The sequence below is a fragment of the Trichechus manatus genome, unplaced genomic scaffold (genome assembly GCF_000243295.1).
Source record: "Trichechus manatus latirostris isolate Lorelei unplaced genomic scaffold, TriManLat1.0 scaffold00053, whole genome shotgun sequence".
NCBI classification, from domain to species: domain Eukaryota; kingdom Metazoa; phylum Chordata; class Mammalia; order Sirenia; family Trichechidae; genus Trichechus; species Trichechus manatus.
In genome coordinates, this window is record NW_004443989.1 from 12,134,537 (window position 1) to 12,159,321 (window position 24,785).

The window sequence follows — 24,785 nt, forward strand, 5'->3', positions numbered from 1 at the left end:
ATTGCTTTTCCTGGATTTGAAGACCCATGTTGTTCATGAATCCTGGGAAACTCTCCTTTCTCATCCTCTAATTCTGCGCTCCTTCAGGGACACTGAAGAGTTAGTTGTATGTGCCAGCCCTCCCCCACGCTCAGCCCTGCTATGCTCTCCCTTCTTTGCATCAGTCCAGGCGATTCTTCAGCTGTGTCTCCAGGTCACTGACACCCGTCTGCTGTGTCTGATGAACCACATATGGCCCAAGTGTCCCTCTCAGTGACTGGCATGTTCTCTCCAGACGTCCCACTGGCCCTTTTAAAACATCTGCATGATCTTCTTGCTCCTTGCTCGTCTTTTCAATCTCTTTTACGATATGTTACTCAGTGTATATCTCCTCCCTCCGTGTCCCCGTTGGCAAGTCCCAGAGGCTCTGGTTCTATGGACTTTCTAGAGGGCTCATTTCCTTGTGGTCTGTGATTCTCACTGGGCTCTCATGCGTCAGGGTTCTGTTCTGGAGTCCAGAAGCCACGCTGAGGGTCTGTCTCTCCAGAGAGGATCTAGGAGTGTTTTGAGTTAGTTCTTCAGCTTGGCTTTTTCAATAACCTAAAGTACAGATCAAAAGGCCAACCCTATGGAAGGCAGGCCTTGGGGGTAAAAGTCTCTGGAGAGACCACTCACAGTCCCCCACCCTCCCTCAACACCTGCCAGAAGAGACGAAGTGCTTTGGCTGGCAGACAGTTTCTTCCAGCCCCACATGTCCCTGAGATGCAGCCCCCTCAAGGGGACAGCTCAGGTGGGCATTTTGGCCCCAGTGTCCTGCCTTGTTGTGGCCCTGGCCTCATCCAGCACCCCCTGACAGCCTTAGAGCCAGGCCTCTCCAGCAAAGAGATGGACTGGCCTCTCCACGCTGGCCCCTGGGCATTCCCAGTAAAGCCTGGGAAGCTCAGCTCATCGTTTAAAGAACAATTGTATGTTTATTTGTCATTTATCATTCCTAATCTCTAGGCTTTTCTAGTAGGAGGGTTTCAGGATACACAGTCCACCATATTGCCAAAAGAGGAAAACCTGTAACTCCTTCATCTTGCCAAAAGATCCTAAAGATTCTGCTCTATAAAAGAGTGTTTTAATGGCAATATTTCAAAATAACAAAGTTTATTGCCAGTATCAGTTAAAACTCATATTTGGACACCACACCATTAAGTTGTTTTACCCAGCTGTTACCCAAAGTGGTAGAGATACTGGTCAATACTGCTTTGTTAACCACTTTTTGGTGTTTTACTTGGTGTCATGGACTGAATTGTGTCCCCCACCAAATGTATTTATCCATTTGGCTAGGCCATGATTCCCAGTGTTGTATGGCTATCCCATTTTGTGATTGTAATTTAACATTAAAGAGGATCAGGGTGGGATTGTAACACCACCCTAACCCAGGTCACATCCCTGATCCAATGTAAAGGGAGTTTCCGTGGGGTGTGAACTGCACCACCTTTTATCTCTTATAAGAGATAAAAGGAAAGGGAAGCAAGTGAAGAGGAGAACCTCATACTACCAAGAAAGGAGTGCTGGGAGCAGAGTGCATCCTTTGGACTTGAGGTTCCTGCGCAGAGAAGCTCCCAGACAAAAGGAAGATTGATGACATGGACCTTCCTCCAGAGCCAACAGAGAAAGCATTCCCCTCGAGCTGATGCCCTAAATTTGGACTTGTAGCCTACTGGACTGTGTGAGAGAATAAACTTCTCTTTGTTAAAGCCATCCACTTGTGATAGTTCTGTTAGAGCAGCACTAGATGATTTAGACACTTGGCCTCAAAAAACATGCTTTCCACACTAGACAATTGGTCTAATCTTCACCTTCAAGTCATGAACTATGAAGCCTGAACCATGGACAATCCACAAACCAGATGGATGAGGCAAACCAGAGAGCTACTTGCAAAAAGGATGATCACTTTCACCTAAGCATTAGCCTGACATTCCTAAAGTGTAGCAAAATGGAGACTCGAAGACCCAGACTTGCCGAGACGTGCTACGTCTCCATGGTTGGGCTGAACAGCTCCAGCTCCATCCTCGGCAAGAGTCACTGTCAAATGCTTAGACTGCAGTTACGCCTGGCTTTTTCTTTTGATTTCCTGATTTATGTCTATTCTGTCTTTGTTTCAATTACTCACTGATCACTTAACAAAAGGAGAGGAAAAAAATCCCAGACCTGCCCCTTACTTGCTGTGTGGCCTGTGAGCAGGTGCTCAACCTCTCTGGGTTCTCCTCCCAGCTAAGAGGGGAAGAGCTGGAATGGGCCTCAAGCTTCCTTTCAGCACTGGCCTCTACTGTTCTGTGCACCTTGGGGGCAGGCAGGCAGGCAGGCTTATGACTTCTACATCTGGGTGTCCTCTGTGGACAAAGAGTGGCTGTAGAAGTAAAGGAGGCATGCACACAGGGGCGGGAGAGGGCAGTGGCTTCTCCAGCGGGACCATGCTCGCATCTGACTGCAGTGGCGGTAACTAGGACACCAGAGCACATAAAAGGGACATCACATGACTGGCTCAGGCTATAGGCAACAGAGAGCAGTGGCCCAACTGCAGCCCCTCCCTGTGTCTTGGGCTGATGCTGGGCCTCTTCCAGACCCCTGGGAGCAGCTGTGAGCAAGGCAGTGCCACGGATTGGACACCACGGAGCAAGCATGTTCCTGGGTGGGCATCCCCATGTCCTAACCCGCCTGGTCGGGAGAGCAGCCATGGTGCACTTGTATGAGCTACGCACTGCATACTACGACTTGTGGCTCTTTGCAGTTCAGGGTTACGGAGGAAAATGCCAAGAGCACAGACAGGTTAGGGAACATGGTCCAGTTGCCCTGCCTATAGTGGGCCTGCGTGGAGCCTCTCCAGGCCCCGCTGTGAGGAGCCCCTGTCGGCAACACCTCAGGCGCCATCACATGTAGTGCTGCAGGACGGAGCATGCCCCTTGTGGCCCTTGACCCTTGGTAGTCCTGTGCACCACCACACACCAGGTCTGGGGAGACCTCCCAGGATCCCCACAGAAAAGCCAGGACCTGTCGTGACTTCAGTAAATAAGCGAGTGTCACCAAACACCTAATACTCAATGTTCACGTCTCAACATCCAAATAAACGCCCCAACCACCAGGGACAAGAGCCTTATTCACAAGGTAGAAGCTACTTTAAGAAAAACTTTTAAGTTTTTCCCTTGTTCCAAATAAGCACTCAGGTGCCGAGAAGAGGGCAGCTGCCAGTGCGTGATGTTTCTCCGAGGGGCCATGTACCTTTCGGGGACAGCAATCAGGCCCCTCTGGCGGTCCAGGCCGGGGCATCATGGGAAACCTGAGAGAGGTTAGGTGAAAGTCTGCACCATCCCAGACAAGATGCCTTCATGTATTCTTAAAGTTTCTTTTGATGGGAAATCTAAACATATAAAAAGTAGACAGAATAGTATAGCTGACATCATGTGATTTCATTCATGAATATTTTCGATGATGAAACTCTTAGAACTGAGTCCAGCACTGAGTGGCTGAGGACATGCTTCAGTGTCAGTAGGAGAGACCAGGGTAGAGCGGAGGCAGCGAGACTTCCTCAGATGGGCCTCACCTGCCTATGGCTGAGCATGCAGAGCTACCTGCTTTGGAGGGTGAGGGACTGTGAATCCACTTGAAGGAGCGGACTCGGTGGTGGCTTGTTTCTGCTGGACAGATGGACAGCCAGCCTGGCCCCCAGCCAGGCAGCTATGCCAATCCTAGGCCCTGAGTGTCCATCATGGCCAGCAGGCAGGCACAGTAGCTGCAGATGCTGCATGCCCTCACAGAGGCTTGGTTCTCGGGGATTGGGGTAGCAATTTCTACCACGTTCACATGGACCACAACAGCTGTCCAGGCTGTGGGGATGGCAGCTCCCAGGATGGGGACACGCAGAGGAGGCGTGCTGACAGGTCAGACACTCGGCACCCCCGTGCTCACACGGCAGAGGTGAAGTGCAGGCTCTGGCATGTGGCCCAGCCTGACTCAGCACCCAGCGCTGCGCCTCCTGTGGGTAAGTCACTGCTGAGCCGGCCTGTTCAGCTCATCAGGAAACATGATTGCAGACGTACTCTCCAGTGTCCTAGAACACACCTAAGGCAAGCAAGCAGGTTCAGAGGGACGTTCAGGGGGTTAATTCAAGGACGCTCAGCATTTACTACTTGGAACCCCGCCTTCCAGACACCTCTTAGCTCCCTCCATGTTCGCTCTGCCACAAACCTAGGGCTTGACAGTGAGCATGATACCATGCTTTCTCAGCAGAGGGCGCTGGAGCAACACGCAGAAGAGAGGGCTTTCCTATATGCAATATGAGGATGTCTGGTGGGTGCCCTGAGCTGCAACCTTGCACCTGGGTCATGACCCTTCCACAGCCAGGGAACCAGGGCCTGTGCCTGTGACCTTGCTTCACCCAGTGTGCAACCAGCTCCCACCTGCAGCTCCAGCAACTCCAGCCCAGCTCTGGCCTGGTCAAACCAGAACTTCTCTGCTGTCCTGTGGCCGAACCATACCTTCTCCACGGGGGTCAGGACCCCTCCAGGTCAGCCTTCAGCCAGGCGACCAGAGATCCCATCTACCTCATGGGGGACTCTCTTATCAGAGCTGACAGTTCCTCACATTACACTCCCACTCTACCCACTGTGTGGTTTTCACCTCCTGTCAGCTAAGGGCCTCTCTGCACTGGGTCACCCAGTGACTCCAACCACAGCTGCTGCCTGGCACCCCATGGCTCCACAGCTGGCAGACAGCAGGGGCAGGAAGGTGTGTGTCTTGGAGGGAAATGGCTTCATGCCATTGGCTCTAAATCAGAGTCTGAGCAAGAAACTCACAGTCAGTGTGGAATCTGCACCTAGCTCAGGCACTGTGTCATCCAGGAGATGTGACCAGGAAGAAGGTGGACAACTGGACCAATAAAGAACATCATGATAAATGGAGAAGACACTGATGCTTTCAAGGATTTCATTCTACTTGGATCAATGATCAATGCCCATGGAAGCAGCAGTCAAGAAATCAAACAATGTATTTCACTGGGCAAATCTGTAGCAAAAAACCTCTTTAAAATGTTAAAAAGCAAAGATGTCACTTTGATGACCCAAACCATGGTCTTTTCAATCACCTCATATGCATGCAAAAGTTGGACAATGAAAACAGAAGGCAGAAAAATTGAAGATGTGAACTGTGGTGTTGGCAAAGAATATGAATATACTGTGGACTGCCAGAAGAATGAACAAATAGGTCTTAAAAGAAATCAACCAGAATGTTCTTTAGAATGAGAATGGCAAGACTTCATCTTGCTCACTTTGGACATATCATCAGGAAAGACCACTCAAGGAAAGGATATCATGTTTGATTAAGTGGAGTGTCAGCAAAAATGAGTAAAACCCTCCATGAAGGCACTGACACAATAGCTACAACGGACTCAAACATGTCAAAGGTCATAAAGATGGTGCAGGACCAGGCAACGTATTTTTATATATAAGGTCACCATCAGTTGGAGCTAACAACTAGCAACTAACAACAACAAATCAGCCAAGGAAGCCAGGACCAGCCTGCATGTGGGAGCAGCCTACCACCTAGCAGAAGGGGTCTGGGCTAAAAGCAATCTTAGGGGGAAAAGAGACGCTGGTTTAAGAGACACTTGGTTAAAAACACATGTGTCTAGTATAGGCAATTGGTGCAAACAGTTTGCGCTTGGCTGCTAAATGAAAGGTTAGTAGTTTGAATCCACTCGGTGGTGCTGAGGAAGAAAGGCCTGGCAATCTGCTTCTGTTAAGATTATAGCCATGAAAATCCTATGGACTGGTTCTACTCTGTAACACAAGGGTTGCCACAAGTTGGAATTAACTAGATGGCGATGGGTTAGTACAAGCAATGCTGCCCACTGGCCACGGTCAGGATCACCTTGCAGTAAAATCTGTTTTGTTTCATTACAAGAAAGTTGAATATTAAAGTTTGCCCCCAAAAGGATAACACAGAAGAGGTTAAATATTCCATTTCTCTTGTGTTTAGATGTCTGTAAAGTATTCACTGACTGGGAAACTATTTTTAAATGTCTTCACTTTCTCCTACCTCACAGTGATCCTCCCCTGCCCTCACTGGGACCACGCTGCAGAGAGAAGCTAAAAGTCTGAGAACTCACAGTTTCATGAGCTGCCCACTACTCCGCAGAGGACTAATGGGGATTCAGGTAAACCTGCCTCTTGCCAATATGTCCAGTAACAAGGCCCATCATCAGAAACAGACCCATGAGACCCTCAGAAGCACAGAGTGCCCAAGAAGCACCAGAGTCTTTGGAGGAGGGCCCCTTCTCCACAGGACTTGCAAAGATGCTCCACCACCTAAGAACCAGTGGGCGAGCATGGAGTGGTCACCTGTCCTGAATGAGCATTAGCTTCGCCATGACAGCGCGTGCTGGTGTGTCTCAGGCACAAGATACCAGACACTGATCAGGGAGTACCACACCACACCCCTCCCTGCGGAAACTGGGCACCACCACTCTGACTCCCACAGCAGGCTTCCCAGGGAATGGCCGCAACTCTTACAGGACTGTCCAATGTCACCTGCCTATAAAGTTCACTTTGCAGTTGCTATGAGTCAGAATCCACTCGATGGCAACGGGTTTGGTTGTTGACGGAGCCGTGGTGGCAGTGGTTAAGGGCTTGGCTGCAGTTTGAATCCACCAGCCATTCCCTGGAAACCCTATGGGGCAGTTTTAGTCTGTCCTATAGGATCACTATGAGTCGGAATCGACTTGATGGCAACAGGTTTGGTGGTTTGTTGTTGTTGTTGTTGTTGTTGTTAGGTGCCATATGACAGAGTAGAACTGCCTCATAGGGTTTTCTAGGCTATAATTTTTTTTTTTTTGATTGGGCTTTAGGTGAAAGTTTAGAGCAAATTAGTTTCTCATTAAACACTCAATACACACTGTTTTGTGACACTGGTTGCCAACCCTGCGATGTGTCAACACTTTCCGTTTCTTAACCCTGGCCTCCCCATTTCCATTCGTCCAGTTTTCCTGTCCCTTTCTGCCTTCTTGTCTTTGCTTTTCGGCTGGTGTGCCCATTTAGTCTCATACATGATTGAACTACATGTGTTACTGTTTGTTTTCTAGGCCTGTCTAATCTTTGGCCGAAGGGTGAGCATTAGGAGTGACCTCAGTACTGAGTTCAAACAGTGCCCAGGAGGCATACTCTCAGGGTTTTCTAGGCTATAATCTTTACAGAAGTAGATCGCCAGGTCTTTCTCCCACAGAGCTGCTTGGTGGGTTCGAACCGCCAACCTTTTGGTTAGCAGCTGAGCACTCAGCCATCGCACCATCAACCCCCACCTGCCCACGACCCAAATACCTTGTAACCAGGTAATCCAGTGACACCATTCTACAGCAGAAGTCGGCATGAGCATCACAAAGTAGGAGAAAGAAGGCTCTGGGCCCAGAAGGGGCAGCCGTCCACCATCTGTTCTGGCTGCCCACAGTAGAGGGGTCCACCCACTTCTCCCCGTCTCCTCAGCTCCTCTGAGAAGTGTCTCACCCTGGCAGGCTCTCCTCCCTGGTCTTAGAGCTTCGCCAGCCCCAAACACACCGAGCTCAAGGACGAGAGCCACCAGTGACTAAACACAGCCCGTGAGGCGGCCCCATGCTCACTCAGACCTTCCAGAAGGACCCGAGCCCAGTCTGCAGGGCCCCTGTACTTCCCAACATGGACATTCTGGGAGGGCGGGGCCTGGCTGTGGGAGAGTCTTCTGCGTGAAGGCCGCGGTGGGCTGTCTGTGGCCTTCACACGTTCCCGAAGTCACTGTGGAATCTCCTGAGCCTGACCCAAACGCTGCTGCTTCATTCCCATGACCTGAATCTCACCAGACTCTCCTCTAGTGTGATCTGCAGACTTCTCAACTGACACCCTGACAGCCCTCCTGGGCCTGGCCTCTAACCTTGGGTCCTGGGTGGCTGTCCTGGTGTTTGAAGAACTGGCAACAAGACAGCACAGCCCAAGAGTGGGGCTCATCCCAGGCCTTTGTTGAGGGTTGTGACCATCAGGCTGAGATGGCCTGTGTGCACAGGGCCAGGCGGAGGAGGAGCATAGGCTGGGGGAATGCTGTCCTCCTTGGGACCCAGCCCTCGCCACCGTGAGCCACTCAAGGCAGAGTCTGTGTGAAAGCATGCCCCACCCACACGAGACAAGCACAGGTCACGTGTTAATTCGCCATGTGAGGACACCATCCCCACCACACTGCAGCCTAAGGTCCCCACAGGGGGCTGGGGAGGACTGCATTGACTGTGTTCACGTTCACCTGCCGTCAGGCTTTTACTACAGACAACTGCGTTTAATGTATACATAAATTAATGTTATACAAACAGCACTAGGGCCTGGAAGTTTCGGGGGGTAGGGGCCCAGCCCCTACCCCCATACTGGACAAACATGGGTGGGTTCCTTGGTGTGCTGGGGGCATTTTCCATGTCTCCTGCCCCCCTTCCCCTTCCCACGTGTGGAAAATCTCTGGTGTGATGCTCCCTTACTGCCCCGAGCTGCCCTGAAGGACAGGAGAGGACAAGGTGCTGTGTGGCTTGGCCTGATGCCTGGCCCCAGCTCCTGAGCACTGCTCACCCTCCCTCAGTATCTCTGCAGGAATGCCTTGGGGCAGCTCCTATGCAAAGCAGGAGTGGCAGAAGAGGATGGAAGCAGCACCACTCCACGCCTTTCCCTGAGGGTCGCCCCAGGCCACATCCAGGAGAATTACAAGTCAGTCAGACAGGATGTGGGCTGCTGCTGCGGCAGGAAGATCTGAAGAGGGAATGGCAGAAATTCCACCACATGGAAGGTAAAGGTGCTGTGACCCCGCAGCCACCCTGACCCAGGGCAGTGATGTGGGTCCCACACGCTGAGAGCCCCAAGACAGTCACAGTAGCCCCCTGAGTCTCCTACCTGTGTCCGAGTCTTTCTGCTCTCCATTGGCACCGACGGTGAAGGGCAGCTTGCGCTTGGTGGTGCGCTCTCTCACTTCCTTCCCTCCATCGCTTCTGTCCAGCTTTGGGGTCTTGGTTAGAGAAACTTTATCTTTATCCTGGAAAAGGAAGTGCAGCCTCAGACATAATTCCCAAATTAAATTCTCAAAATCCTGAAGTCTACTGCAACTTCATTTCATGTGCCAGGAAAAGCAACCTCTCATTTGGCAATGAACACCCCCTCCTGTCCCCAGACTCAAGAGTGCAACTGTGCGTCCTCCTAGGCTCACTAGGGAAGCTTCTGGATGAGCACTGACCGTGCCCTGTGGAGTGCCCTCATGAGGCCAGAGGCATCCGTCCACATGAGCGCTGACTCTGCCTTATGAGTATGTGCTCTCACAGGCCAGAGCCAATGGCTCAGCCTGACTAGTCCACTGCTCCCTGTTTCAACTCCTGCACCTTAAGGGCTCTGGGGAAATCACTGCCAACTAACACCGTCTGCAAAATGGGGAGATAACATCACCTCCATAGAGGGTTAGGGGACAGACACAGCATGCCGATGCCAGCATGCAGGCAGCTCAGGCCCACTGAGGGACACGGCTCATGGTCTCACGACGGCCTCCAGAGCTGAGGTGCGCAAGTGGGTTCTAAAGTCAGGCACGGAAGCCACAAGATATGAGTGTGGTGAGAAGACGGCATGGTGCTGTGAGGGAAGGATGGTCCCAGGGGCAGAGGCAGAGTGGTGGCAGAGCAAAATATAGGATCAGACATCCAGGTGCTGTCCTCTCGCCATGACAGAACTAGTGAGAAGGTGACACATCACAGAGCACGGGGTCTTCCTCTGGTGGGAAGTGGTCCTGTCTGCACTGGCTTGGCCCTCAGACACCCCAGACTGAGTGGGGGTCCCAGGGGGCTTTTTCCTTGTGCCCAGAACTGATCCCATAGACCTTAGAGTCTCTCGGGTGTCTACAATTCTCATCAGCACTGCTCTGTTTGCCCCATTGCTGTTTGGGCCTGACTCAGACATGCAGATGGGGGCTGCAAAGGCCAGATACTCTCCGTCCTGCCCACTTTGGAATAAGTGGCTCCAGGTGCTGTGACATGCCCCCACCCCCAGTCATGTGTATTAAGCACTGCAATAAACCATACACGGCCAAGCACAGATGTCTGTGGCACTGCATGATTCACTGGGCCTGCCTCCTGTTTCAGACAGGAGAAGACGTTGCCACTAGAAGTATACCACTCCTTCCCTCACCAGCAAGCCTCCTTTTCTGGAATGTTCCCCAGGTAAACTGTTGGCAAACACAGCCCTGCTCACTTTCCTTGTGCTAATCTGGTAGCACCTCCCTCCACACATGACCCGCATCTTGCTGTGCTGGACCAAGTGAGGCTGTGCAGCTACAAAATGCACACTGCCTGGCGCTGGGGCCATTGCACCAAGGCCACACTGCCACCACCTGTGACAAGGACACCACACCAACTCCTGGGAGGGCCCCAAGCACGCTTTGGCCACCAAACAGCCTGGGGTCAATGCCAGCCTCCCAGGCCCGTCTGCCCCTTCTGATCCCAATGGATTCTCCAGCTGGACCAGTCAGCCAGGTATTCGCCAAACCTAGCAGTTAAGAAAAGACAAACTGTGGAAAATGGTTTGACAGTTTCTAATAAAGTTAGTTAACAAAACGAGAGCGTATGTTCACAAACTAGTACAAGAACGTTCACGGCAGCTTTGTTCAGAATAGTCGAAAAATGAAATAATTGCCCATCAAAAACAAATGCATAAATCAATTCTGGAAAGTCATAAACAGTATACTCCACAGCAATAAAAAAATACTGACACATACAGCAGCATGGATGAACCTCACAGATATTAGGTGGAATGAGAGAAGCCAGACAAGAGTACATACGTGATGATTACATTTATAAGAAACTCAAGATCAGACAAAGATAATATTTATAAAATCTGAATAGTGATCATCTCAGGGGATGGGACATAGTCTGAGAAGATGTATGTGGAAACCTCAGAAAGTGCCAAATATGTTCTGTATCTCAACCTGAGTGGTGGACATGTGACAATGTGTGCTTATAAAAAAGTCATCTTTCTGCACACTTAAAACTTGTTATCCTTCATAGGGCATGGGGGAGGGGAGGTGCAGGGAGAAAAGGACTGAGCCAAATCTAATTCCAGAGGAGACATTATTTTCACGACAGACTGTTTCACTGTGTGATTACCAGATGCATTAATACTGCTCTGCTCTTGCAAGGTACTTAGGCGAGGAACATTTTCAGTATGGAAAACAAACCCAGAATTAGTAGAGATCTTGTGCATAAAAAAATTGTGCACAGACCAAAACTCGCTTCTAAACTTAAACAGACAACAATAGAGGGTGGTGCTGTGCTCACCACAGAGACACAGGCTACTGCATGTCTCTGCGCCTCAGATGCTCCAGAACAAGGGGTTGGATGGGTGATTGGGATGAGTGATTTTCACCCAGACTGCCCATCAAAACTGTGCAGAGCCCGACCATGCTGGTCCTGCAGCCCCTCCCCTCAAAGATTCTGGTTTCATCGCCTTGAGTGCAGCTCGCATGTCAACGTTTTTCTAAAAGTGCCCCTCTTCTGAAGACATGTAGCATTTCAATGAAACATCATCAGTCTGCTTTCAGTGATGTGACAGAGGCTCACAGGGACACGTGCAGCCACCACAGATCCCTACTGCCTTCTTCCCACAGGACAAAGCACAACAGCAAGGCCAGGAGGATACTGGGGTTACCAGAGCACACAGACCTCACTGCCCAAAGGTCACATCTGGCGACCCAGTCCTCAGTGCAGACTAGATGGCCAGCCTTTTCTACTAGAGCAGGTATTTCTTAGATCACAAGGAATCTAAAATTTAAGTGCTTCAGAACTTCCCAGCTTCCGTTCTAACCAAAATCACGGCTGTAATGACACAGAAGAGAGGCACAGTCTATGAGCACAGCCTTCTAACTTACTATGTAAACGAGATATGGACAGATATGGACAACTGCTGACTACTAGTTTGCTCCCCTCTTCAGGCTCTGCCATCAGCCTCCAGAGGAGATGACTCACACCCCATACTTGTACCCAGAGAAGACGTGACTGCTACCAGAGCTTCGACACGGAACAAAAAATGCTCCACTGAAATGGAGCTATACTTTTAAAGAGGGCACAGCAGGAACAATAGTTGGGGGAAGTATAGTTTCCAGGTATCTGTCAACCCCACATTATCATACTCCTGGTGGCCCTGCTAAAGCTTATCTCAAAAAAACAGACTGCCTTGAAAAACACACACAGGACAGGCATTCTAGCACCGTGAAAGGCAGAGGTTTTGGAGTCCGCTCCAAGCTTAAGTAAAATCCCAGGCTTCTGCTAGCCACTGTAATGCATGGTGTTGCTGGTATCAGCCTAACCTCCTGCTGAGAGCAGCCAGAGATCCCTCTCTCTTTCTCACATACAGCCCTGTTTTAAGACACTGGAAAACAACCAAGACAGTCAGGACTTGAGGGGCCTGGAGAGAAGGGGGCCTTTGGCCTGAGCCACATTCCCTCCTCCTCCTTTCCCTCGGCCATTGCATGTGAGAAGGACCAGAAGAGAAGCAGCAGCAGCAGCCTGGATAGAGTCTGGTGGCCTCTGAGAGCAAAGGGCCTCTGAGTGAGCAGGGCACCGCACGCAATTCTCTGTGGCACTGGCCTCCGTGTGTGCGCGCGCGTGTGCACGTCAGGGACCCAACCTGGAGAACCCAAGCAGAAAGGAGTTGTTGGAGGGTAAAAAATCTGGCAGAAAATTCAGCATTCTCATGCTGTAAGGAGACAAGAGTTTCAAATTGTGGACCTGCAAGGAGGAGGGACCTCCAAAAAAGATCTATGTTCATCTGAACAGATGCAGAAAAAGCATCTGACAGAATTTACCCATTTGTGATAAAAACTCAGGAAACTAGGACTAGAACGGAGTTCCCTTAATCCAATAAAGGTTACCTGCAAAAAAAAAAAAGCAAAAAAAAAAAAAACCCTACCTCGAACATCAGCTATTTTTCTCCAGCATTATGAAAAATATCAAATACACAGACAAATTTAGCACTTATAGCCAGCACAGTGATTCTAGAATTCATAATTTGTGCTACTAGCTTTATCACATTATCTCTCAGTCTGTCCGTCCATCCATCCATCTTCTTTTATGCATTACCAAGTAAGTAACAGACATCAGTACACTTCAGCCATAAACACTTCATCATGTGTCTATTGTGAGAGTTCAGTATTTGTTTATAGTCTTTGAAGGCCAGATTATATACGATAAAATGAACAGACCTTAAGTATATGGGCAAGTGTTGGCAATTGCATACACCTATGTAACACAAACCCCTATCAAGATGCAGACAGCAGCTCTCAAATGCAGCCTCAGGATCCTTTTACTCTCAAAATTTGCCAAGGACACCAAAGAATTTTTTCCTTTGTAGGTTATACCTATTGATAATTATACGACATTAGAAATTCAGAATTTAATTAAACCTATTACATGGTAAGTAACATGAAAAATAACTATTTTCCCAAAACAAACAACGTTTGGTGATTAGAGGGATACAGTTTTACATTTCTGCAAATCTCTTTAATGTCTGACCTAACAGAAGACAGCTGGGTTCTCAGATCTGCCTCTGCAGGCAGTCTGTTGTGATATCATGCCTTGGTGGATGTATAGGAACAAAATATGGCCTCACACATATACATGGTCAAAAAGGGAGTGTGATTTTGTAACATCAAGTGCTGGTAATTTGGCAAATATTGACTCACTGAGCTATACAGCTCTTCCAAATGTTAACGTGTTTTCAGTATAGAAATATAAAAATTAAAATTTTATCAACACTGATCTCATCAGGGAAGTTTTTATTAAATATGGGAGGAACTTGATGTTCAATGAGACAGGTACAAGTTTTCCGAAATTATAATGCTTACCTGAAACTTCAAATTTTATCATTAGCCAAAAATGCTGTCAGTTGTTTTCGTTACAGTGACAGGATCACTTCATTCATTTTTTAGAAAATATCTGCCAGATATCTGGCTCTGAATAACCAACGTTTGTCTGAAAGATGCTCTTTCAAGCTTGGAACTCGAACAGCTGCACAAATGCGCCGGAGCCACTATCTTCCTCTGACCCGCAGCGGAAGAACTTTATGTGCACATCCCTGTTTGTCACATGAAGTATTAAAAAGATGTGCACTAAAACAGATGAGATTTAATAAAATTAACACACTTGCTGTTCACTGGGGACGCTCATGAGTGAAGCTGGCAGGGGTCTCTGTGGGTACGCGGGGTGAATGACAAGCATGTGGCGTGGGCACACTTGGGAGGCCCTGTCTGGGTCGTCTGAGGCAGTGGCGGCTGCACCATTAGTGTGCCAACCTCACAATCGTAGCTTGTGGCTGTATTCTGTCAATCCATCTCACTGAAGGTTTCCCTCGTTTTTGCTGACCCTCTACTTTACCAAGCATGATGTCCTTGTCCAGCAACTGGTCTCTCCTGACGATGTGTCCAAAGTAAGCAGGACAAAGTCTCACCATCCTGGCTTCTAAGGAGCATCTGGTTGTACTTCCTCCAAGACAGATTTGTTCGTTCTTCTGCCAGTTCATGGTATATTCAATATTCTTTGCCAACACCACAATTCAAATGCGTCAGTACTTCTTTGGTCTTACTTTTTACTGTCCAGTTTTCATATGAATATGAGGTGATTGAAAATACCATGCTTTACCGACTACTCGAAGGCAACATTGAGAAGAATGGGAATTTCAGAACACTTAATTGTGCTCATGCGAACTTGTACATGAATCAAGAGGCAGCTATTTGAACAAAACAAAGGGATACTGCCTGGTTTAAAACTAGAAAAGGTGTGCATCAGGGTTGTATCCTTTCCCCATACTTATTCAATCTGTATGCTGAGCAAATAATCCGAGAAGCTGGGCTATACGAAGAGCGCGGCATCAGGATTGGAGGAAGATTAATTAACAACCTGACATATGCAGACAACACAGCCTTGCCTGCCAAAAGTGAGGACAACATAAAGCACTTACTGATGAGGGTAAAAGACTACAGCCTTCAGTATGGATTATATCTGAATATTAAAAAAACAAAAATCCTTACAACCAGACCAACAAACAACATCATGATAAGTGGCGAGGAAACTGAAGCTGTCAAGGATTCCATTCTTCTTGGAGCAACAATCAATGCCCGTAGAAGCAACCGTCAAGAAATCAAACAACACATTGCATTAGGCACATCTGCGACAAAAAACCTCTTTAAAATGTTAAACAGCAAAGATGTTACTTGGATGACTAAGGTTCGCCAGACCCAAACCATGGTATTTTTAGCTGCCTCATATGAGTGCAAAATCAAGACATAATGTTGAGCAATTGATTTCCTTCATATAAATCAGAGCCAAAATTTAAGGTGATAGAGTCAGAACATAGGTTCCTTTTGGCAGGGGTGTAATGACTGGTTAGGGGCAGCACAAGGAAGGCTCCTAGGGTGACAGTAATATTGGATATTCTGATCTGGTCATGATCATCACAGGTTTTATACTGAAATAGAAAATACGATGTGCATTTATATCTCAGTAAAAAAGAGTTCCAAAAAATTTAAATTCTCGCTTCTCACCTTACTGTCTCTGCAAGATCCGAGGAAAAAGTTTAAAAAAACACCTACAATGTACCTGGAGTACATTAGGGGCTGGACCCTGAGCTACATAACAGGCAAGCACTGCAGGGTGGCTATGGACGCAGCCCTCAAGGCACACTGGGGGGTTCAGAACTGAGGGGTTCAGAACTGAGCTGTATGACCGGGGGCTAATTAACCTCTTCGAGCTTCACTAGCCTCACCACAAAAATAGGACTCACAACAGGAACCAACTCTAAACATTACAAAATGTTCTAATTTCCTAAATGCTAACAAACACTTCTTAACATTAAATTTAACCTTTATCGAGCACCTATGTGTCAGACCATGATATTCCATAAAAGCCATTATCATGATAACCACTCTACCGGGCACTGACCCCTAATAACTTGGGCTTTAGTCATCTCACTTAGTCCTCATGACACGCTAGTGAGGGGCTCCACATGTGTCAGTTACAGTCCAGGAGAGGAGGGCTGGCTTCTCATCTCCCCACCACGCCAGGCTTATGACGTGTGAGGAAGCACACAAAGGGGACAACAAGTTGTAGCAACTGTCCTGAAAATGGTCACAGTCCACTTGACACACTGACCCTGGAACTACCTTAACTAGTTAACTGACTTTTATCTATGAATTATTGATGGCCAAATGATCAAAAAGAACGAAATTACTGCAGCTATTAAAAACAACACGAATAAGTCAATCCAGCTGTTCCAGCTCCATAAGATGGTCCTTTCCCAATGGAGTTGCCTCGGTATCTTTGTTGAAAACCAAGTGACCACATATGTGTGGGGTCTATTTGTGGACTCTATTCTGCTGCATTTCAGTGTGCCTGTCCTCATGCCAATACCACACTGTCTCATTATTGCAGTTGTCTAGTAAGTATTAAAATCAAGGTTTAAGTGCCTCAATTTTGTTCTTTTTCAAGGTTGTTTTGGCTATTCTAGGTCCTTTGAATTTCCACATGAATTTTAGATTCAGCTTGTCAAGTTTCCACAACAAAGCCCTCAGGAATTTGAATTGACATTGCTGAATCTATAAATCAATTTGGGGAGACATGGCATCCCAATAATATTGAAGAGTTTTCTGAGCAATGAACATGGTATAGTTCTCCATTTTCAGGTTGTCTTTAATTTCTCTCAATGTTTTTAAAACTTTCATCAAATTCATCTCAAAACAATCCATATTTTTTGATGCTATTGTAATAGTATTTTTTAAATTTTAATTCTTGATTGTTCATTAACAGCACTGAGACACACACTTCTGTATACTGGCTTTGTACTGGGCAACCTTCCTAAACTCACTTTTTAGTTCCTGTAGCTTTTGTGTAGATTCTTTAGGATTTTCTCCATAGCCTATAATTTGTCTGTGAATAAAAACACATTTGCTCCTTATTTTCTAATTTGTATATCTTTTATGGCCTTACTGTGCCGGTTAAGAACCTCTAATACAATGTTGATAGTGGTAAGAGCAGGTATCTTTTTGCTTTGTTCTCAGTCTTAGGGGGAAAGCATTTGGTCTTGCACCACTAAGCATGCTACCACTAAGTATGCTAGCTGTGTATTTTTCATAGGTGCTCTGTATCAGATTGAGGAAATTCCCCTCTACTCCTATCTTGCTGAGAGTTCTAACGACCAATAGGTGTTGAATTTTGTCCAAGCTTTTCCTGCATCAGTTGACTAGATCATATGGGTTTTTTTGTTTTGTTTTTTAGTCTGTTAATACAATGAATTGCAAGAATGATTTTAGAATGTTAAACCAACCTTGCATTCCTGGTACAAACCCCACTTAGTCATGATATATTAATTTTTGAATTGTTCGCTAAAATTATTAAAGAATTTTTAATGTTTATATTCACGAAGAATAGTGGTCATAATTATTTTTCTTGAAGTGTCTTTGTCTGTTTTTGGTATCAGTGTTGCAACTGATGGAACAATTGGATAACCATATACCAAAAAATTAACCTTTAACCTGACCTCACACAATAGACAAAAACAGACTTGAAATGGATCATAGATCCAAATGTAACAACATGTAAAACTTCTAGAAGAAGATACAGGAAAAAACTTTATGACCTTGCATTTGCCAAAGATATAAAAAGCACAAATTCTAAAAAGAAAAAAAACATTAAAAACAACAACAATAAATTGGACTTCATCAAGATAAACATTTTGTTCTTTGAAAGACAATGTTACAGTAGTGAAAAGACAAAGTCACTAACTTGGGAGAAAATATCTGTAAAACATGTATCTGATAAAGGACTTGTACCCAGAATATATAAAGAAATCTTCTAATGCATTAATGTAAGAAGATAAATAACCCAATTTTAAAATGGGCAAAATATGTGAATAGACACTGTACCAGAGAGCAGTATACAGATGGCTAATAAGCACATAAAAAGATGCTTAATATTATTACTTATAAGAGAAATACAAATTAAAATGAGATACCATTACACACCTAACTAGCATGGCCAAAACTAAAAGGTTTTGGTGAGTATGTAGAACAATGGAAACTCTTTTACACTGTTGATGCAAATGACCAAGTAGGGTAAAATACTATGATCACTCTAGAAAACATGTTCGCAGTTTCTTAATAAGGTAAACAAACATCTACCCAAGAGAATAAAAGCACAGGCCCACACAGGACTTGGACACAAAAGTTAACAGCAGCTTTATCCATAATAGCAAAAAACTGGAAGCCACCCAAATGTCCATCACCAGGCAAAAAGATAAACAAATCATGATCTATCCCTCCTACAGGCTACTCAGCGTGACCGAGGAATGACTCAGCAATACATGCAACCAGGTGTACAACTTACTGGCAGCAATTACGACTGCAAGGGAGGAATGAATTGTAAAGGGGCATGAGGAAAATTTATAGGGTAATGGAAATGTTCATTATCTTGATGTGGCAAGATAATGGGTGTATACATACGGCAAAACTCTCAAACTATACACTTCAAATATGTACAGTTTATTGCTTGTCAATAATACCCCAATAAATTTTAAGAGTACATGTGTATGAAGGTCTCATACACACACACAGAATAGTCATGAATGCAAAGGTATTTAACATGAGTAAATATACAGCTACTATGGAAAATAGTATGACAGTTTCTCAAAAAGGTTAACATACTCCTAACCAGAGAACCTAGCCATTCCTAGGTATTTAGCCAAGAGAAATGAAAGCACATGTCCACACAAAGACTTATACACGAATGTTCACTGAAGCTCCGTTTGTAATAGCCACACACTGGAAAACAACCTCCTCCTCCTCCCCCATCCATCCATCCATCCATAAAAAGAGTGCAGCTGAAGAGGACAACACGGAAGAGGCAGGTCGGGGCAGCAGGAGTGAGCCCTCTGCTCGTGAGGCTGCTCAAGACTCCACAGGCTCCCAGCACCTCTCAGGCTTTGTCTTCCCATAAGCTCCCTCCTTGCCTGGGAGCGTCTTCTCATCTGCCCTTGCCTTCTAAGGGCAGACCCTCTCCCTCCTAAGAGCCAGCACAGCCCACTGTCCTCTCACATCCTAGATGGTGGTCAGGGCCGTGAGCCCCGGAGTGTGGCTATCTCTCCACTCACAGTTTTGTTTTGCATGGTCCTGAGCACAGAGCTGAGTACTTGAGGAAATGACTAAACGCAGTACTGAGAACTCTGAGCTCTACTGATTAATCACGAATTTTAAATAAAAGCACTAAGTTCTGGTCTATGAATGTCCTAACACAGTTAGCTGCCTAATAAGTCCTAACATGAGCAACCGAATAAACATGAATGGTCTAAGCTACTACAAAAAAGGGGCTGTCCAAAAACCCATGAGGAGCAAATAAGGCCAGATACAAAATTAGACACACTGCAATATTCTGCCTGACCAAAAACAGTTGTGGGAGATGAATATTTAGGTAGTAAAACCCTAAAGCACAGCCACAAACGGACTGCCATGACATCAGGAGAGTTTGTATCTTCTAGGAAGGAAGGGGCTTATGAAAGAGACAAACGGGGAGGTTGTGAGGATGCTGGAAATGTTCTATTTATGGACTCAAGTGGTAGTAACATGGCTGTTCAATTTTTTAAAAAATTTGTCAAACTGTACATATGTGTCTTATTCTTTTCTATATGTGTGTTAAAAAGGTTTTAAAAATTGAAAAGCAAGAGAATAATAAAATTCAAGATAGTGGTTACCTCTGAAGGGGAGAAGAAATGGGTTGTGTGATGTATTTGATAAATAGTCTTTAGTATCTACTTCATATTTAATTTCAAAATGATCAGGAAAAAGAGAGATCCCAGTGGGACCCACAGTGGTGCGACCTCTTGGAGGGCTTGGCAGCAGGATAATGGCGTCCCCCAAATCCTCATGGTGGGTACCATCCTAACAACTGCACTGTTGCCAAGACTGCACGAGCACACATCTTGAAATGGCTTGCACCTGGTGACGCTTAGCACAGCTCAAGTGCACTGAGTGAACACTGACATCGGTTTAAAGATAAAAATATCTCTAATCGGGTATCTAAGAGCTCATTACAAAAAACAATGATACTTTTTAAAGTCTCTATGCTTCATCTTGATCTCCATGCATTCCTCAAATCCAGCCAGGTCACATGGGGAAAGTGGCCGTGGCTGAGGATAGGCTGTGTCTCCTCTGAGTGTGTGAGTTGGACACGATAGCAGCTCCACATCAGCTACACAGGCCAAGGGTGCCATTCCTACGAGCCCCACCCATCCCATATGGGGAGCAGCTCCAATGACTCACCCTGAGCCATGGCACAGGAGACGGCTCACTTGGACACATACCTGAACCCAGGACAACACACCCAGAGCAGTCAGGAGAATGTATCATGATGACCTAGTGAGAATGAATGGGAATTGTGCTGGGTGTGACAGTGACGTGGTGGCTGTGCTTTTTTAAAAGTCCTTATCTGACAGACACACATACTGAGATATTTAAACAATTGTCTGGGGTTTACTTAAAATACATGTAGGAGAGGATAAATAAAACACAATACAGTGTTGACAGCTTTTGAAGTCAGCTGATGGGTATGAGTTATAGTTTTATTTTTTGTTTATCTGTGAAATTTTCCATTAAAAATGTTTAAAAACAAAAGTTAAAAAAATAAATTTGGGAAACAGAATTAAGTGAGGACATTTGCATAAGGAAGAAAATTTAAAAGCCAGGGCTATCACCTATCCCCTTGTATCCAGTTGCCCCAGTGTTCAGTATACGCCAGAAGTCAGAAACAGAGGACCCCTCTGGTCAATCTCTGAGGGTGGAATGGGTGCATATTCACAGGAGTTAAGTGGGAACGGAGCAACCTGGTGACCATGAGAGCGTCCGCGTCCACGGTGGCAGGTGGCTGGGCCGGGGGTCGCACTATCATCAAAGGGCTAGAGTCAAGGGGTTTTCTCAAACTGTTTTTTCTTAAAGTGAGAGTGTTTTGCTTTATTCTGTTAATTAAACATCAGGAAGAGGAATATGGGGAAAGAAGGACAACGTAAGAATCTGAAAACTCAAAGGCCCAAGCCTGCCACTCCAATTTTTAAATCTGATTTGAGCACCCAAGGGTGTCAGCACATCTGAGGTGCTCTCGCCTTCATACAGTAAGTATCTACAGAGTAAGCACTCATTGTATACAAGGCACTGTTCTAGAGTTGGGAACAAAGCCACTCCTCTGGTGGGGGAGACAAGGAGAGACAATAGCACAGGGTGTAACCCAGGCGCACATGCGGCAGAGAAGAAGAGCAAGGTGGGTGGGTGAGTGGGCAGCAGAGGGTGGACAGGCATGGTTCAGTCTGAGCTGGGTGCTTGGGAGGTGCATACTGATAAAGGAGCAGAACATGAGAAACCAGAAGGAAGTTCTCAGTGATGCATGCCCTCCTCACCGGTGCTCAGGCCACAATGATTCCAGGGTGCATATAAACGGGCTGGGCCAATCAGGCCCTGTCCCGTGAGCCACAGGAAGACCTGGAACAGAATGGGACCCAAGCCTGGCTTTGCTGCGACTCTTGTCTTTCGATCCCTAGCAAAACAAGGCAAGACAAACATGCCAAGGGCCAACACTTGCTTTCAGGGTCATAGAGACGGAGGATGTCCCTCGAGGACGACCGAGAGCCAAGAGCCTGGTGCCCATACCCCAGGATGCTGACAGGAGCGAACGCTTCCGGCCCTAGGGCCCAATTATTAACATCCACCTTTGCCCTCTCTGTGATTCCACTATCTGGACACAACCTCCTTTTCTTCCTTCAGAGAATTTCTTTCCATTTGCTGGAACCAGGTACAAATGGGGCCCCCCAGGAGCTGGAAGAGAATGGACAATGTTTGGTACAGGGACTCTTCCGTTTACAGATCTTGTTTGAGACCTGCCAAGAAAACAACAAGACGAAGCAGGTAGGGACAAAAGCCTTTGAAACACACAGCACCTTTCAGCATCGAAACAAGGAATCACTTCTCTCGTACGAAGGGGGCAGACTGGCCACTGGGCCACAGTGCCTCCTCTTGTGGAGGGTCTCTAGGAGACACCCTCATCCTACAAGGGAGAGCACAGGGCCTGCTAGCCTTTGCTAAGGCCATGTGGGTCTCACCTGCTGGGACCGGCCTGTGGGTTTCCTCTCAGGACAGTTTTAAGTAGCATATGGTGTATACAGTATAGGACTCCCAAACTTATCCCTCAGCAGAAGCTCCTGAGGCTGACTTTGAGATTCTAACTCAGCAGGTCTGGAGTGGGACCCAAGAATCTGTATTCATAACGAAAACAAGCTCCTTGGGGAGACCCATGCTGCCGTCCAGAAACACTTTGCGAAGCGCTGGTCTAATGCAAAAGAGCATGCATTTTGCTATGTGAACCTTGGTGAAATTCTCATGTATGGCCTCCATCTCCATGCCGCTCCATGGGAAGCGTGTGGAGAAGGAGCCATGGACAGGCCGGGCCGGCCTCCTCCGCCCTGCAAACCTGACTGCTTGCCTTCCCTGCCTACCCATGCGTGGCTCAACTATGTCCCACCCAACATCACCTCCTCAAAAAAATCTTCTGAGATCCATGCTGGGATAAGTAATCCCCCCTTCCTTCTTATTCATCGCAGTTAGGCTGTTCCCAGCATAAGGGGTGAGGGTTTCCTAGAACACTTGTCAGTCCTTTCCTGCACACCTTCCACATCCTATCCAGCATGCAAGGACCAAGCCTTCGGCAGGATGCCACTACTGCTCCTCTCATCTGAAAACCCTGCTGGGCACACTGAGCCTGAGAGACAGGACTGAGACTTTTATAAGGTGTGGGGCAATGCCCACTTGCTGCCCTGCTCACAGATCCACAGCTCCACACCTCCTCCAGCACCTGTGGAGCTCCACAGTCAGCAGGACCCAAATGCCTTTGTCATCACTCTGAACAATCTTAAGCATCACCTGGGAACTTACTAATGGGCACAAACTCTTACAGGTGTTTTGGGGTCCTACCTGGGTCAACTATGTGGACATGAGAAGATATGGGTCCAAAGCAAGCAAGCGAGGACCTCACACCTCACATCTCAGCAGGGCAGTCCATGTTCTGGAGGGAGGACACAGTCTCCTGCCTCTCAGAGTGAAGCTCTAGCTCTGGCCCTCTGGGTAGTCCTTTCCCAGACCAGACCAGCAATAAGACTGAGCCCTTTAGACGCAGAGAGGGGAGTTCAGAAAAGATGCAAGAGAAGCCTGGGCCGGCCCGAGGTGGGTCACATGTGGGAAGCACTTGTACCCTCAGAGCTGAGCCAGTCCTCGTGAACACAAGCAGGCTGAGTCTGGCGGCGCTGGTGTCCCACGGCCCAACCTAGCGAGATGAGGGATGAAGATGTGGTAAAAATGGGGCAGAGTCGGGCCTCGTCTAACTTCAGGGGGAAAGGAGAATCAAGATCAGCATCAGCCCAAAGTGACTACTATGAGGTGGAGGTCAGACATACCTTGACTCTCTAACCTTTTTACCAATTCTGACACCAGCCGTCCCTCCCATAGCACTCTCTACTTCTTTGCTGGGTTCAATAATTTGTTGCAACGGCCACACGAAGCTCACAGATGGTATTCCAGGGCTTTAAACCAGTTCAGTCATAGCTGATGAAGCGAAACAGGAACAGACCCAAAGTTTTACAATTTGGCAGATTTGGTATGGTACCCGTAACAAGAAAAGATACGGGTCGAAGCCCTGGAATGGCAGGCTCAGAAGAGGTGTAGCGAGCAATTTGAGGAGCCTGATGCGTGAGACTAGATTATTGGCAGGACTGTAGGAGAGCAACATACGTTCAAAGTGGCATGGTCACCCACCACCTTTGACCAGGTAACGCTGCTTTGGCCTGTGCTCAAAATCTAAGGGCAAGAGATTTGGTTGCTATGCAACGCGTACACTGCCCTTATTCTTTAAGAGGGAAATTTACTAGCAGGGCTTCGACCCGTAATTTTTCCCATTCCAGCTATCTTTCCAGTCCACCATAACTTTAAAAATTCAGGTCTGTTCCAGTGATACTTCCTCGGCCATGAGCTGTAACACTTGCCGAAGCAGCACAGAGGACACACCGAGGGCCAAGGGCTGAAAGAGCGGCCTGTCTGTGGGCACGGCCAAGAAGACACTTTCCTGATGGAAGAACTGTACCCTGAGTCATTTCTGTTACTTCTAAGTTATCCTGATCCTGAATTATAACTGTCATTTCCCTAATAAACCCTATAATCATGAATATGGCAGGGCTTCAAACTGGTTCTGCCCTGTTCAGTCATGGCCTCTACCCTGCTTCAGCAAGTGTTACAAAGCTCTTTAGCCAGCCAGCCTCCTGCCCAAAGGCGCTCGGGTCTCTCACTCTGTGGGTCAGCAAACCTAGTCTGCAGGTCCCATGCCATCTTCAGTGTTACAGCTATCTACTGTCTCCAAAGGACATGCTCCAGGACACGCTCCACACCCAGCTCTTCTTCTTTTTTTTATATTTTCTTATTGTAGTTTAGGTAAAGGTTTACAGAACAAATAGTTTCTCATTAAACAGTCTGTACACATATTGTTTTATGACACTGGTTAACAACCCCAAGACATGTCAACATTCTCCCTTCTCAATCTTGGAGGACCTTTTCTTTTGTGAAAATATACATAAGCCAAAGATACACCATTTCAGAAATTTCTACATGTACAATTCAGTGACATTGATTACATTCTTCCAGTTGTGCTGCTATTCTCACTA

At 46.9% G+C, this 24,785-nt stretch overlaps 1 protein-coding gene across 14 annotated transcripts in view; it reads right to left on the reverse strand.

Moving 5' to 3' along the window:
- ANKRD11 (ankyrin repeat domain containing 11) overlaps positions 1-24,785 on the reverse strand; it is a 280,415-nt gene that overhangs the window by 22,685 nt on the left and 232,945 nt on the right. For all 14 annotated transcript variants that reach the window (XM_023732580.1, XM_023732579.1, XM_023732567.1 and 11 more), the window contains one exon: positions 8,913-9,051. In XM_023732580.1, the coding sequence (XP_023588348.1) occupies positions 8,913-8,939 (27 nt within the window). In that variant the 5' untranslated portion in view covers positions 8,940-9,051. The remainder of the gene's footprint in view (positions 1-8,912; positions 9,052-24,785) is intronic.